The sequence below is a fragment of the Ordospora pajunii genome, assembly GCF_021821965.1.
Source record: "Ordospora pajunii strain FI-F-10 chromosome Unknown Cg_02B, whole genome shotgun sequence".
Classification (NCBI taxonomy): domain Eukaryota; kingdom Fungi; phylum Microsporidia; family Ordosporidae; genus Ordospora; species Ordospora pajunii.
In genome coordinates this window covers 26251-41369 of record NW_026848118.1, presented here as the reverse complement: position 1 = coordinate 41369, position 15119 = coordinate 26251, and the positions used below count along the sequence as shown (strand labels likewise).

At 43.2% G+C, this 15119-nt stretch overlaps 10 protein-coding genes and 2 non-coding genes across 12 annotated transcripts; 3 read left to right on the top strand and 9 right to left on the bottom strand.

Annotated features, from left to right (window-relative positions):
* Window positions 1-34: 34 nt before the first annotated feature.
* HK407_02g02860 (uncharacterized protein) lies at window positions 35-2395 on the top strand (the record flags this gene model as incomplete). Its single annotated transcript, XM_060420285.1, has 1 exon — window positions 35-2395. The coding sequence occupies one exon, from the start codon at window positions 35-37 to the stop codon at window positions 2393-2395; it is 2361 nt and encodes a 786-aa protein (XP_060277519.1).
* Window positions 2396-2527: 132 nt separating this feature from the next.
* HK407_02g02850 (uncharacterized protein) lies at window positions 2528-2854 on the bottom strand (the record flags this gene model as incomplete). The annotated part of the gene is made up of 1 exon (XM_060420284.1): window positions 2528-2854. One exon carries the CDS (start codon window positions 2852-2854, stop codon window positions 2528-2530), a length of 327 nt encoding a protein of 108 aa, XP_060277518.1.
* A 26-nt stretch (window positions 2855-2880) lies between these two features.
* HK407_02g02840 (uncharacterized protein) lies at window positions 2881-3507 on the bottom strand (the record flags this gene model as incomplete). The annotated part of the gene is made up of 1 exon (XM_060420283.1): window positions 2881-3507. The coding sequence occupies one exon, from the start codon at window positions 3505-3507 to the stop codon at window positions 2881-2883; it is 627 nt and encodes a 208-aa protein (XP_060277517.1).
* A 2016-nt stretch (window positions 3508-5523) lies between these two features.
* On the bottom strand, window positions 5524-6981 carry HK407_02g02830 (TCP-1/cpn60 chaperonin; the record flags this gene model as incomplete). The annotated part of the gene is made up of 1 exon (XM_060420282.1): window positions 5524-6981. One exon carries the CDS (start codon window positions 6979-6981, stop codon window positions 5524-5526), a length of 1458 nt encoding a protein of 485 aa, XP_060277516.1.
* Window positions 6982-7070: 89 nt separating this feature from the next.
* Window positions 7071-7152, bottom strand: HK407_02g02820. Its single transcript has one exon. It is a non-coding gene; the product is annotated as a tRNA-Ser (tRNA).
* Window positions 7153-7352: 200 nt separating this feature from the next.
* Window positions 7353-7679, bottom strand: HK407_02g02810 (uncharacterized protein; the record flags this gene model as incomplete). Its single annotated transcript, XM_060420281.1, has 1 exon — window positions 7353-7679. One exon carries the CDS (start codon window positions 7677-7679, stop codon window positions 7353-7355), a length of 327 nt encoding a protein of 108 aa, XP_060277515.1.
* Window positions 7680-7790: 111 nt separating this feature from the next.
* On the top strand, window positions 7791-7861 carry HK407_02g02800. The gene has a single exon. It is a non-coding gene; the product is annotated as a tRNA-Thr (tRNA).
* A 1094-nt stretch (window positions 7862-8955) lies between these two features.
* On the bottom strand, window positions 8956-10500 carry HK407_02g02790 (serine/threonine-protein kinase; the record flags this gene model as incomplete). The annotated part of the gene is made up of 1 exon (XM_060420280.1): window positions 8956-10500. One exon carries the CDS (start codon window positions 10498-10500, stop codon window positions 8956-8958), a length of 1545 nt encoding a protein of 514 aa, XP_060277514.1.
* Window positions 10501-10699: 199 nt separating this feature from the next.
* Window positions 10700-12490, bottom strand: HK407_02g02780 (uncharacterized protein; the record flags this gene model as incomplete). The annotated part of the gene is made up of 1 exon (XM_060420279.1): window positions 10700-12490. The coding sequence occupies one exon, from the start codon at window positions 12488-12490 to the stop codon at window positions 10700-10702; it is 1791 nt and encodes a 596-aa protein (XP_060277513.1).
* A 51-nt stretch (window positions 12491-12541) lies between these two features.
* Window positions 12542-12778, bottom strand: HK407_02g02770 (uncharacterized protein; the record flags this gene model as incomplete). Its single annotated transcript, XM_060420278.1, has 1 exon — window positions 12542-12778. The coding sequence occupies one exon, from the start codon at window positions 12776-12778 to the stop codon at window positions 12542-12544; it is 237 nt and encodes a 78-aa protein (XP_060277512.1).
* Window positions 12779-12851: 73 nt separating this feature from the next.
* Window positions 12852-14240, top strand: HK407_02g02760 (putative beta-lactamase-like protein; the record flags this gene model as incomplete). Its single annotated transcript, XM_060420277.1, has 1 exon — window positions 12852-14240. The coding sequence occupies one exon, from the start codon at window positions 12852-12854 to the stop codon at window positions 14238-14240; it is 1389 nt and encodes a 462-aa protein (XP_060277511.1).
* Window positions 14241-14282: 42 nt separating this feature from the next.
* Window positions 14283-15086, bottom strand: HK407_02g02750 (uncharacterized protein; the record flags this gene model as incomplete). Its single annotated transcript, XM_060420276.1, has 1 exon — window positions 14283-15086. The coding sequence occupies one exon, from the start codon at window positions 15084-15086 to the stop codon at window positions 14283-14285; it is 804 nt and encodes a 267-aa protein (XP_060277510.1).
* Between the last annotated feature and the right edge of the window lie 33 nt (window positions 15087-15119).

Here is a 15119-nt window from a genome sequence, read left to right as displayed (position 1 = left end):
GAATGAAATATTTTACCTGGAGACAGCCCATCGAATGCAAACAATCAGGATATTGCCGAATATTCGGGCGCTTCTCAGGGAGGGGAAGGAAGAGGAGGCAATTGAGGTGATGAATGCACATGTTGATGTGATTGCGCCGTATGTTCGAGACGATCTGAAGTACATTAAGTCCCGGGATGCAAAGACCAGCTTGTGCTTGAGCAAGATATATTTTGTGCTTGAGGATTATGAGCGATCGATTGAGTATGCATTGCAAGCAGGAGATGGATTGGTTGATGACGGATCGTTCTATTACAAGTCTATAGTGTATAGAATGATGGAGTTGGTTGAGAAGTATGGGGATCTTAAGGTTAGGGATGCTGTTCTGAGAATAGTTGGAAAGGAAGACGCTGACGAGTCGCTGCTGGGGTATTTGTTTTGCATAAAGGCATATGAGATGTTTAAGGAGGTGCTTGAGAAGTATTTATGCGGTGTAAATGACTGCCGAGACGTGCTGGATCTTCTTGTGTCTGTTGCAGAGGAGAATGGGAGTATTCGCGAGCTGTATGAGGCGATAGTGGCGATTGGGATTGAGATGAAGCCGTTTATTTTCTATGTTGTTGATGGATGTTTCTATCTTGAGAAGATAGATAAGGTAAAGGAGATGATTGAGAGGCTTGCTGAGTCTGATATTTTGCTGTGCTATGAGGTTGCTTTTTATGTCGAGGACAATTACAGGCCTGATATTGAAGTGCAGAATGCAAATGTGATGAAGATTCTTAGTGGGGAGTTTATGAGCAAGATTATGTGTTCATTTCTTCTTGAGAAGAACTTGACGAGCTTTAAGTTTCTTGAGTCGATAGCAAAGACGAGAACACATTATCTTGGACAGGTGAATTCGTTGATGAATCTTGGGACATCGAATGATACGTTTTATAGGAGTAACACGGACATATTTGGCCAGTCGAAGGAGTGGGCCAGGTTCATTGAGGTTTCGAGCATTGGGATGATTCATGCGCTGAACTCGAATCCGTATGAGATTCTGAAGAATTACTTGCCGAATGAGGTGAGCCAGAAGGAAGGAGGTGCGTTGATGGCGCTGGGGATTATGAAGGCAGGCACGTTCAGTGAGGAGGACACTGAGTACCTGATGTATTTTCTAGATATGGAAGAGAGTCTGACGCCTGAGCTTGCGCATGGTGTTTGTCTGGGGTTGGGGCTGATAAACATGGGGTCTGTTAATGCAGACATACTGGATAGGCTACGAGGGCTGCTGAAAGTTGACAAGACGTTGCTGGTGGAGGCTTCTGTGTATGGGATTGGATTGGTTGGGCTGAACTCTTGGAATGTTGAGCTTGTGGACGACTTGATTGCGATTGGAAGAGAAACGGAGTTTGAACGTGTGAAGAGAGCGATTGGAGTGGCTATTTCACTGACGATGATGTTTAGTGAGGAGATGTTCTATGACGAAAATGCATTCGAGGGAGCAGAAGGAATGAAGAGCTATATAAATGATCTTATGGCAGATAAGGATGCTGTTATGAAGAGTAACGGGCTTCTTTCTCTTGGGTCGTCGTATGTGGGGACAGGAAGGCTTGGAGTGATTGCAACGGTTTTGCCGTATGTGAATGATGGGGACGATGATGTCAAGAGAGCGGCAGTGATTGCGATTGGACTCATATGCTGTGATGATCGGGATCTTCTTGTGAGCACACTAGAGCCGCTTTCTGAGAATCACAATTTTTTTGTCAGGGCAACCACCGCTGTGGTTCTTGGGCTGTTTCAGGCAGGCACTGGGGACAAAACATGTTCTGACATACTTGAAGCGCTAATGTATGACAGCAACAACTTAGTAAGACAGTCTGCATGCATTGGGGCAGGCTTTGTTTTGATGCAATGCAATCCGTCTCTTGTACCGAACTACAAGCGTATTATTGAGCGACTGAATAAGCTTGTGGTTGACAAGAAGGAGGATGGGGCCGTGGAGTTTGGAGCAGTGTTTGGAAGAGGAGTAAGCGAGGCAGGAGGAAGAAACATTATTTTTTCTGTAAGGAATGCATCTGGGGTTCTTTCTGCAGATAGAATAGCGGGAGCTATTATGTTTCTGCATTACTGGTACTGGTATCCACTTGTAAACATGATTTCGCTGTGTTTTCTTCCCACTGCAGTGTTTTGCTTCAACGAGGATCTTGAGGAGGAAGATCTTGAGATCAGAACGTCTGAATGTTATGATAACCTTCTCATACGTCTTCCGGATGTCAAGAAGGCAAGAAGATTCCGGCAGAAGCCTATGGAAGACAAGGAGGTGGTTACTGAATCGCCTTCGGTCTTGAAATCTGGAAGCAGATGCACGATGAAGCAGAGGGAGGAATGTGGACTTGATGCGCCAGCCATTCTGTTTGTGAAGAAGAAATAAAACTCTTAAAGATTTTTGATTTGACAAAGTAAGCATGGCGCTGCATTGGAAGTGGAATAAAGGATTTGAATGTGTTGTGCATTGTAACATGTATTTAATTGATGGAGCTTTACACATGGGAATGCGATTAGCTCAGTCCATGTCGTTTAGCTCTGCAGAGAATGAAACAACTTCACCTGGCTGATATGGAGGCAGTCCGAGCGATGGGCATGTGCTGCATCTGAAAGCATCACCTTTATGGCAGTTTCCACATGCAGACCTTGTGTCTTCTTGGTTTCTCAGTTCACATGTACAATTTGCACATGGCTTCTTCTTGACAAATGCATTTGTGTTTGGCTCTGGCGTATTGACAATCATATCTGTGTGCGTGAGAAACTCGTTTTGGCTCTTTACCCGTGGATCTGTGCGTTTCTTTATCAATGCTTTAAGTGTTTCCTTGAGCTTTGCTTTTTCTTCCATGAGGGCTTCTGAAATTCTGTTGGGTTCTATTTCTTTAGTGTGTCCTGTGCCAAGTGATACCATGCCTCCAAAATCGCAGTGTGTTCGTACTCGACTTGCTCTTTGAGTATTATCAGCTCGTGTTCTAGCTTATGCAGCACTTCTGCATTTACACTTGTTGCTTCTTCTTCAAATCCCCGATCGATGATGGTGCTGCTTATTTCTTCTATTTTCTGTACAAGCGTTTTGTTTTCATTGCTTAGTCTTGCATTCTCGCTTTTCAGGCTCTCCAACTCGTTTGTGTCTGTGCTGCTGAAGAAGAGTGTTTCAAAGAATGCCTCAAGGGCCGGATCAACATCGTCTGTTTTACGCTGCTTCATGTACAGAAACAGAATGAGCCCGTGTATTTCATTGATCGAGTATATTCTCTGGTCTATGCTTATTCCATATGCATCCTTGTACTTTCTGATCAGTGCATCCTCTATTTGTTTGTGGAGAAGAACTTTGCATGCTGAACATTCATCCTTGATTTCTATACCTATGATATTAAGAATGAAGCGTATGCCGTGCAGAGATATCTGGCCTGTGTCTTCTTTTGCATTTCCATGGCCATGATCTGCATCAGCAAAATGCTCGTTCTGCAGAATGTGCTGTAGCAACACAGAAATATCCATTTGTTTTGTAGCACTTCAGATTATGTTCCAAGCACGATCAGCACAATAGTGAGCCCTCAAACATTGGATGGAAGGGATCTTCAACAGCAAGGATCTGTATGAGTATCTTGAGGAGCAGAAGCAGATGAGCATATCAAAGACAAGGGAGATCGCGCTGTATTACAAGGCAACATCAAAGAGCATGGACGACGACGAGTACTCGCTGCGCATATGGCTAGACTATATCCAGCTTCTTATAGACGGCTCGAGAGACTCGACGGAGGCACGAGAGACGTTCAAGATGATAAAGATGCGGTTTTGCAAGTTCTACAGCTACTGGGAGGCATACATCAGATTTGAGGCTGAGTGCAGAAACGAGGGAATTGGCAAGATTGTGCAGCAAAGCATTGAGTTTATCAAAGTCAAGGAGTTTGCAGAGAAAAGAAATGTTTTGGAGCATCTTAAGTATGTTGAGAGCTGTATAAATGCTGGAAGAGATCCCAAGGCATGTCTTAAACCATATGCAATCGATGTAGAGAATGTGGAGAATGGGGCAAACTGTAAGAATGGCAATACTATACCAAACGGATGTATTGGCGAGGGTGAAAGTGTAAGCAACTACACAGGTATGTGTGATGCTAGCAGTTGTGATGCAACTAATGAGCCAAGAGTGCTTGGTAACAAAGTGTTTCTATCGATTGAAGGCAATGATCAAAGTAAAAGAAGCGCAAATGGCAGAGATAAGAGTATGTGTGCATTGAGCAGTGCAAGCAGAGCACCAATGCAGCATCAGCCATGCATTGGAGGTGTGTGTGTCAAATTTGATATGGAGGATTATTCACAAGGCATAACAAACGAGATAAATGCAATGCTTGGAAGAGCTGCATCTGAATGCAACAGCCTGTCTCCAAGATCTGATTCTATGACAATGAAGCCTAGGCAGAGAATGATGATAAAAAGCATGGAGATTGAGGTTCTGAGCCAAATAGGAAAGGGAGGAAGCAGTAAAGTTTACAAAGTACTGCACGGAAGCAATGTATATGCATTGAAAAGAGTTGAGCTTATTGGAGACGAAAAGATGTTAAGCCTGTATAGCAATGAGATCAATCTGCTGTACAAGTTCAAGGGAACGCCAGAGATAGTTGAGATAATGGACCACGAGATTGGAGGAGAGTACCTAGACATGCTATTGGAGTATGGAGAAACAGATCTGTCGAGGATAATAAAGGCAGGAAAGCTTAGCATGAACTTTATCAAGGATGTATGGGAGCAGATGCTTCTGATCGTCAAGAGGGTCCATATGGAAAGGATCATTCATTGCGATCTTAAGCCAGCGAATTTTCTTTTTGTAAAGGGAAGAGTGAAGCTGATTGATTTTGGGATATCTAAGGTAATTAGAAACGATACAACGAGCATTTTATCTGAGGAACAGTGTGGGACTGTGAACTACATGTCACCTGAGGCTGTGACTCAGAGCAAGTCGAAGATGGGACGAAGCTCCGACATCTGGTCACTGGGATGTATTTTGTATGAAATGGTGCACTCAAGGCCGCCTCTGCATGAGTATCCAAACATAATACAGAAGATTCAGAAGCTACAGGAGTATTCTGGATTCAAGTACACGTGCGGTAACAAGCTAGCAGTTGAAGTGATGAATGAATGCTTGATGAAGGATCCAAAGAAAAGGCCTACAATAGACATGCTTTTGAACCATAGATTCATTGTTGGTGAGAGCGAGCCTGGATGTACAAAGGAATTGGTTGAAAAGGTTCTCAATATTTTAGAGCAAGAAAACAAACTTTTGTGTGCAGATGAGGTCATGCAGCGCCTGAGCAACTCGTGATCAGAATTAAGCATGAAAAAGTATGTATAGAGCAGCAATACGATATTTCGATTGAATACTCATCGCTTTCATTAGCATAATGCATCCAGGAGTAATTTATTACTGACTAAGCAGCGCTCAAACATCCTAAGCATCACGATCGATAAATACATAGAATGATCATAAATATTAGTTGTCTTGGTTTAATTCACCTATCATCTTCTAGCTGGAAGAATGTCATCGATCTTGAGGATCATAGATACTGTTTCAAGCGCAAGAGTAATCATGCTGATGCTTACCTTTGCTGGTTGTATCACGAAATCATCCTTGACCATATCTCCAGCATGCCCGCTTCGGACGCTGATTCCTACGCACTCGTTCTGCTTCAGTTCATTCCTTAGCTCAGAAACAATTTCAACAGGATAGAGTCCTGCATTCTTTGCAAGAAAGTACGGAATCCCTTCAAATGCCTTGGCAATCTCCCTCAGGACATACACATTTCCTTCGGTGCATTCGCAAAGCATCGAGGCAATTCCCATCTCAACAGACCCTCCTCCAGGAACCAAAAATGGCACTTCATTCAGGCATTTCACCACACACAATGCATCATTCAATGATCGTTCTGCCTCGTCAACAACCATCTCATCGCATCCCCTCAGCACAATAGTGCATCCGTATCCTTTTATCTCAAGCATTCCCTCAACCTCTCCAATCTCAACCTCAACCAGAGACGACACCCCCAGCAGATCTATTTCAGAAACAGGCTGGATAGACAGCGCAGTACACAAGTAATCAATGTCTTTTCTGTCCACGGAGTTTACTACAAGGATGTTCAGTTGCTTTAAGAAATGACTAGCAAGATCGCTCAACGATTCTCTCAGAATGCTCTTCTGGACAATCAGTAGTGTGCATCCGCTCTTCTTTATTTTCTTGCACATTTCCAAAATGTACTTCCTTTCATCTTGTATCACCTTGTCCATCAGAGACGAGTCATTTATCAAAATCTTGCTGTCCATGTTGGTTTTAGGCGCACTAAGGCAGAATTGCACAACTGCAATCTTAACCTTCTTTGGCAAGTTCTTAATGTCGCATTCCAAAAGAATGCTCTTGTATGCTTTTACATCGTCCAATCCTCCCCCAACCTTCTTAATTATTCTTATGCGTCTTTTTTGCCCATTCACATGCTCCATGCCCTCAATTGCTGCAAACGCCATCTCACAGCTGCTTGAAGACACTATCTTCGAGCTCAGTGCAGTGTTCACCGTATTTACAAAGTCTTTCTTGTCACACTCTATCTTGACTCGGTTAATGTAACGAAGCGCTATCCTCTTTACAATCTCAAGATTGTCGCAAATAATCGACGGATGCACGTTCCTTTCCAGTAGGGCAGCTATTCTTTCCAGCAGGCATCCAGCAAGCACAACTACGCTTGTTGTTCCGTCTCCACACTCTTCATCTTGTGCAGACGACATGTTTGACAGAATCCCATGCACCGGGTATCTGTTCAGGTACTTGAGTATCGTCGCTCCATCGTTTGTCACCACAGTCTTCTTGTCCCTTACAAGCATCTTGTCAAGCCCTCTTGGACCAAGCGACGTAGACAGCGTTTGCAAAAGAGATTGAGACGCCTGGAATATCGAAGCCCTCACTTGGCTCTGCCTCTCAAGTGCCATGTTGGGGATGAAAAATTTGGCATTCATCATGCTTTGTTTCCTACACAGTTACAAGTTACACACAGCTCCCTTGAATGCATAGTGCAAAACGACAACGACAGGATTCGAACCTGCGGGGACAGAGTCCATCGATTTCGAATCGATTGCCTTAGACCACTCGGCCACGCTGTCAGATACCACTTACGCCATAGTCACAACCCAGCCTTACCTCCATGCTCAAATACTTCACTGCATTACATCTATGCATGCCATTACACACAACATCATTCTCCTTAAACCATCAAACACACTTTTATTATCATTCGTTGTAGTGCCTAGAGTCTAGCATATCACTCATTTACAATACTTATATACTTCAAATCATATGCTAATCATTTTCGGCATACCATCCACCTAAACTTGTCAAATGGCTGCCAATATCCAACATTCAAGTACTTTTCTTCAAGATAGTATCCATTCATGTGTCTGATTGCTTTTCTTGCACACTCAACGCTTCTATACACCACAAACGCAGTTCCTTCAGTGCGTAATTCATTCCCTATCCGTATCTGAATCATCGATCCATACTCTCCAAACAATCGTATCACCAAGTCCTTATCCACACTCTTCGGAAGATTCCGAACAAACACAATCTGCGTTTCAATCGGATCCATCCCATGATTATTCTCAAACTCATTAAACTTTTGCAATTTCAGCATGAGCACACATTTACATTCATTCACATGTATAGCGTACAACTAGTCATGCACACAGCATGTCTTGTATGCAATACACACAGGTATGGTCCAACACACTACATTTTAGCATTAGGCTTGTTAGTTAAGTGGCAAAACAACTGATTCGTAATCAGTAGGCGCGGGTTCGATTCCCGCACAAGCCTTGTCCATTTTGCCACCTTTATGCTCTTCCAATTGCTTCATGTTCACTCGCATTTCATACTTCCCGCTTACCACCGCATACCTTGTCCAGAAGTTCATTGAATGCCCAATACACTCTGCACTCTCGATTCTTACCATGCAATCATTCCAATTCTTAGCCATGAAGTGCACTAGGATAGGCCTCATGTCTTCTCCTGCATCAAACCTCTCTACACAATACTCCATTCTTTCACTCGCTACCACTACACCAGACAGATCCCATCTCACCACATTGCTGCTTTCATCATATACACTACTTCCAGCCTTATGCCGGTGAACAACCTTCAATGCCTCTCTGGGCACCGGAAAAAAAATCACAAGCTCATCAAACTTCGTGGGCTCACTACACTCCACAACATAGCCTCCTTCATCTCCATAGACTACTACTAAAAGACGCTTACTCCTTGCTGCATAATACCTGAACACCTCACTCTCCATCCCATCAGACTTAATCTCTATCTTTACCGCACCTACTTCATCGTGAACAACTTCATCACTCTTGTATGCAATCGTGCCCACATTCAACTTACCAATCGCAACCTTAATCATCCTTTCGTCACTAAACACCGTCTTTAAATATACGCTTCCTTCTGCCCTATTAACAACGATCCGGCCTTCGTCCACTATTGCGCTATGCCTCTCAACAACATCCAAATACACATTGTTATTGTTCATGCCTGCAAAAAAATGCCTTTCCCCGCCATCATCTAACTCTCTCTCATGCTTGCTGATAATTCTAAACAGCATGAAATAGTTCCCCAGCACATTCTTTTCACAAACCATGCCTATACTCCTTTCCAGCCGCTTTCGAAGCCACTCTACATACTTCAGTGCAGAAATGTCACTCATCGATCTGTACAGCACACCAACCACAACGTCATTCATCCTCACCCGTGTTATTCGAGCACCTTCGCTCTCACTTATAACATCCTGGATGCTTCCAAAATACTTGCTTGCATCTCCATACAATACCCTTTCATCATGCCTAACTATAAAAATCTCTTCTATCATTGTTTATTTATGTTCTAAAATAATAAATCATGTGCATTCCTCTCAATCACATCATTCTCATTATCAACGGCAATACTCTTTTTAAACTGCACTTTAACTGTAGCGGAAGGTCGTCTCCAATCGCAAGCATCTGCTCTCCACTCCTTACTGCCAAATCCAAGCACTCAACCTCAACCATCTCTCCATCAACAAAAAGAAAAACAAGCGAAAATCCATTCCTAACACACCATCCAACACCTGGAGCATAGTAGTACCTGCTTTCGCTTCTAATATTCATCTCGCTTGCCTCAGCTGCCCAGGACATCGACATGGACATCGACAACTGCTGCTGAGAAAGACAATCCACAAGAATAGGCTGTCTTCGTGAAAACCAGCACACCTCATCATCTATCTTCTTGCTTCTTTGCATCAGCTCACAAACCTTATCACGTAAATCTCGCGGCACATCCCAATAACTGTACTTCCGGCCCAGGCCATCATTCATTTCATGCATTCCTCCAGTTCCCCTCAGAATGCTTCCTTTTCTGCAATCGCTATACAAAAAGTCTCCCGAAAACATGTAACTAAACTTCACTCCTTCATCGTTTATGACTATCTTTGCCGTCCTTTGCATAGCAATCTTGATGTATGCTGCTATCAAGCTCAATGTCTTTAGCTTTCCATTCGTAACTATCGCGGGCTCAATTTCTCGCCCATTCACACACACTACATACTCAAATCCTTGTCCACACATGCATTCGGCCATTCCGTGCCTACCTCCTCCCTTACATTGCATTTGCGCAGCCACTTTGACATCTCCCATCTCAACAAATCCTCCGCTCTTCCTGACCGTTCCATGCTTGGTGCTCTTTTCAAAGTCAAACAGACAGCGAAAATCTTGAAAGCTGGGAATAAATCTAGCAAAGCATTCATGCATCAATGCTTCCTTTGCGCAAATCCTCTTGCATGCATCAATCTCCAACAGTCTCCCAAGCAGGTCCGTCACACTCGGCGAACACATCGGCATTGCAGATCCTTTCATGTACTTCTTCCTCGTCAAAAGCGCATAAAATATAACTCCCACAGACCACATATCTGCCCCAAGCGAATACCCGCCTCCACTCGTCATCTCAGGCGCAATATAATCAGCTGTCCCACATAATCGCCCGTCACTCTCATCCAAATAGCAGGAAAGCCCAAAGTCACATATCTTCGCTGTATTTCCCTTCAAAAGAATATTTCCTAGCTTCAAGTCCCTATGCATTATTCCTAACGAGTGAATGTGCTCCACCCCACACAATATCATCCTCAACGTCTTCAATGCCACAGGCTCATCAACCTCATACTCGTTCAAAAACCCAACAAGATTCATATCACACAACTCTTCCACCAAACACACATGGCTTGCCGTCTCAAAATAATCAATCAGTTCAATCACATTTTCATGCCTAGCTATTCCAAGTATGCCTATCTCCCTCTTTGCCATCCATCTGCTCATCCTTTCTTTCGGAACAACCTTCACCGCCACCTCTTTTTCCTCCTCAGAAACGCCTTTATACACCGTGCTAGACACTCCTTCTCCAATCAGTCCTTTAAGTCTGTACTTTCCCATCCACACCCCAGTCCTTGCTACCACGCCAAAATAAAACCTGCACAATTATCAATTATCAATCAGCCATTGCTTATTACTTATTACTTGTTCCATTCACAGCCATCATCATACACAATACCACAACTCATTTATTGTACAGCATAGCGCTCTTGGCTACAATTCATGGACTAATCGTATAGCATAAAGCACAGGCATAGATTCATCTGAAATAGCTTTCATAGTCAATCAATCCAATCCTGGGCTTCCGTCGTCCTTTGCAAACACTCTCATAATATTGGTTCGGCCTTGCCAAACACTCTTCATACAGCATTTTGTCCTCTTCAAAGCTATATCCCTCTAGATTCCTACCTCCACATTCCTTATCAATCATTTCATTTATTTCAATATACTTGTCTCCATACATCTCCTTCATGTGCGACTCACTCAGCATCCCCTTCTCGTTCATCACGCAAAACATCTTATGCCAATCATTTCGAAACACTCCACTCATCGCCATCTCAATCACAAGCTTCTGCACATCCATGTTTCCACTTCGATAAAGCAGTAGCCTTAGCTTCCCCATGATTCTTTCCCCCATTAGAGGCTTTGCAGTCATGCGCATAATGCCAGCTCTTGACAGATACAGAATCCTGCAATGCGCTGGCACGGTGCCATCCGTAGGCGGACTCAGCAGATAAATCACAAGCCTGGCATCAAAAATACATCCAGTATTCCGTAAAAGATACCTGTCTAGCTCAGCAAGTATTACTCCACGCATATCAGCTGTGCACAACCCACTCTCCTCATACATTTTCTTTAGAAATTCATAGAAAACATCCGATATCTGCATGCACTTCTCAAAGTACACTCTCACATACAAAATCACAAACTCAAATTCAGGTCGGTATCCGTTCGAAAAAAACATCTCCAAGACATAGAACAAACTCCACACCATCTCCTTCTGATCCAGATGCACTACATCATGGGCACTCAGAAATCCAATCGCCTCCCTCACCAGAAACTCACACTCATCAATCTCGTTTCCTTCCTCAAATCGCCTTCGCCGTTCCAAGATATTAACATTTGCCTGCAGAATCACCTGCGGGTACAGATTACACTCAAGACACCTAGTAAGAATGTCCAGGCACGGCCTTTTCATAACACTCCCATATCTAAGCACGTAATACACAAAACTGCTTCCTCCTATCTCATTTGCCTTCTTTCCTACCAGCCCAAGGATCTCCCTCTTCTTTGCATCATTCACCTCGCCAGGCTTCATCAACGAATTCACAAGCCATCTGTACTTTTCGTCATATCCTGCCCTCAGCACATTTTTCACCTCCATCAACGAATGGATTACCTCCAGAAACAAATACTCAAACTTTACCCCAGACATCTCTTCACCACCTGCATTCTCCTGATCAAACTCAGCCATGTTGCTTTCATCAGAGCCATCACTGCAACTATCCATCTCTGTGCCATCATCCATGCCATCATCACTCAAAATCACTGGCGATTCCTCATTATGCCTTTTAGATGCCTTCACCGCAATCGTTGCCTTTGTAACACTTGTTGCAATAAGCAGGATCGTCCTGATGTACTTCTCACTCTCATGTGTCCTAATCGGGACCGTTTCAAAAAAATACCTGAACACATCAAGAAACTCCTGGTGGTCAGAGTATTCAAAAAACCCCATTTTCTTCAGAGCCAATATCTTCTTGACTATCCCCACAAAAATATTCACCATCCGCGACTCATAGCATATCGATACGTCCCGTAGCTGATCAATCATCAGGCGCAGCACTCTCGAACCGATCTTTAGCCTATGCGTACTCTGCATCTCCTCCTCTATTTTCTCACGCAGATCATCCAAAACACTCGGAATGCTTGATGCATTTGACTTCATGTATGTAATCAGCTTCGAGAGCTTTTCCTCACTCATCGAGTCCTTTCTGTACACATTCCTGACCATCTGAACATGGCTTTCGTATCCAAACAAACTCTTCAGCATTCAGGGCATCAATACTCATGACATCTTCAAAGCACACCATACACAAACAACTCATCTATGCACAAACCTTGTTATTGTACTCTGCACCACCCCAGCATCTCCAACTTCTTCATAAATCCTCCGGAGCGCATTGTCAAGTTCCGTGCTTCTCAAAAAAGCATTCTCGCCAACCTCATCCACAACATGGAAAATCTGCAAATATTCGCTTCGTATAATGCCCAGGATCTCTTCCTCCGCTTCTTCAATCATCTTACTTGACTCTTCAACCATGTTGTTTGATTCATGCATCAGGGCATATTCTTACAGCCATGTACAGATTTATTACACAGGCATTAGATTACACTCATGCAGTAACCCTGGAATGGCCTTGATAAAACGAATCGTATCAAGGGGAAGGTCGTGCTATGTCGTCCATGCAAACGAGCAAACATTTCTTCTTGATTATCCATCCAGTGTGTATGGAGCATGTATTTCGTATCCGTCATTTGATAAAAGTTCCAGGCCTCTGAAACTTGCACTCCCAAGACTTACTGACGACATAGACTATGTGCTTATCACCAGGTCTGACTCGTTGGGTGTCCTCTTTATGCAGAAAGATGTTCCAATATACATGACCGAACCGGTTTTTGAGCAGATACTGATGAACTACCAGTCCATTCTGAATCTCAGGCTGCATTACGAGGAGGACGGAGACGATGGGGTGCTTGTTACCAGTGCAGACATTGCAAGATTCAGACGGAATGTAAGGCTTATTAGGTTCGATGAGATATGCCGTTTTAATCAGGTCCGTGTTATTCCTCGCTCGGCAGGAACATTTATTGGATGGGCAAGCTATCTTATTGAGCTAGAGAACAGAAAGACACTGTGCTATGTTTCATCACTATCGAGCAAAAAACGATTTTCATTGGACGCAGGCAGTATTTCTTCAGATTACTTGATAGTGAACACAGACAAACAGCCAGATATCCATGAAATTGATGCATTTTCTGATTGTATAAAGTGTTTGGAAACAGATATCGCTGTTATTCCTGTTGATCTCACAACATTACTCCTGGAAGTGGTGTTCCATGTCCTATCGTTGCTGCACTTGAAAGACAGCATTCCCGTCTACATTGTATATCCGCTGTTTGATCGCTTCTACACAACAGTTGGCATCCAAAATGACTGGCTAAACAAATCGTTCTCATCTATCAAGGATCCGTTTCCAATCAAAGCTTACAAAAGGCTTCATGTACTTACGACGATTGACAAGCTTGCAACAATATCTGGGCCTGCTGTTGTATTCTGTAGTCCTTTGGAGTTCAGCCTTTATCCACAAGGAGTGTTTGAAACCCAGAAAGTTGTGTCAATCAACAGGGTGCTAGATCAAGCAGACATGCATTACGGCCTGAGGCTTGAGCTTGATCTGGAAGAGATAACTTCAATGCACACCGGAACAATAATACATGACACTGCCCCAAACCGGTATTTGTACATTGATACAACATGCAGGTACTTCTATCTGTCCATCGATGGATGCAAAACACAGGTATATGCAAACGAAATGTATGTTCATGGAAAGCTAAGGTTTAGTGACAGGCAAACCGCCACAGAGACAAAAATGGAGCTGGTGCAGGATAAATGCAAGATAACCGACTTATTTGCTAACGAGCCGTTTTTCTTCAACAACGGGCTGTACTACTTTCCAAGAAAGAACCTTAAGATAGAAATCAGTAGAAACAGAGTTAGGATAGAAAATATATCAAAATAAAGCACATTGTCGCCTCAAATACAAACACATCAAGCATTTAATTTATTGCCTGTTAAACAAATCCTTTTTGATACGGAGTTCCATCATTGCATCTTCTGTAGAAATGCATTCCGTGGGGTCTCTGTGGGCCTGCTGCTCACAAGATATTGCATTAATGCTTTCATATATAAATGCACGCCTTGGATCGAAAAACAAATTGTATTCTGCTTCCTCGTACAACTTCAAAAACCGCTTGCTTTTGATGCTTTCAGGAACTAAGCAGAACTGCTCTGTAAATCGAATGTTCTGTTGGCTGTAGTCATGCCCATAAAGTATCAATGCTTCACGATCAACTCTGGCTTTTATTTTTTCAATTGCATCTACCATTTGCTTAGCTGTTCCTTCAAAAAATCTGCCACATCCAAGGAAAAACAATGTGTCGCCAGTGGCAAGATACCTTCCTGCAATGTAGTAGCAGAAACTATCAGACGTGTGGCATGGCGTATGAATACACTCAACCTCAATTCCTTCAAGGTCAAACACATCGCCGCATTCACAGATCTCGTCTTCAAACCCAGAAATTCGCCGTACGCTCGGCATCTCACTCTTCAATTCATCAATCCCCCCTGTATGGTCAGAATGCCTGTGTGTTGTTAGAACACACACAAGCCGCCGTTTACTCGTGCACTCCTCCATCGCAAGAATCTGCTGTGCACTATACACACTTCTAGTAAACGCAACACACAGAGCCTTCTTTAGTACATCAAACCTGCATGCATCTATACATATCATAGCATTTTCATTGCATATCAGGTGCATGTAATTTTTGCCTTCTTCAATCAAAACACTCACAGCGAACACACTCATATGCCTTTCTCAAACCAAGTATTTATGCTACAG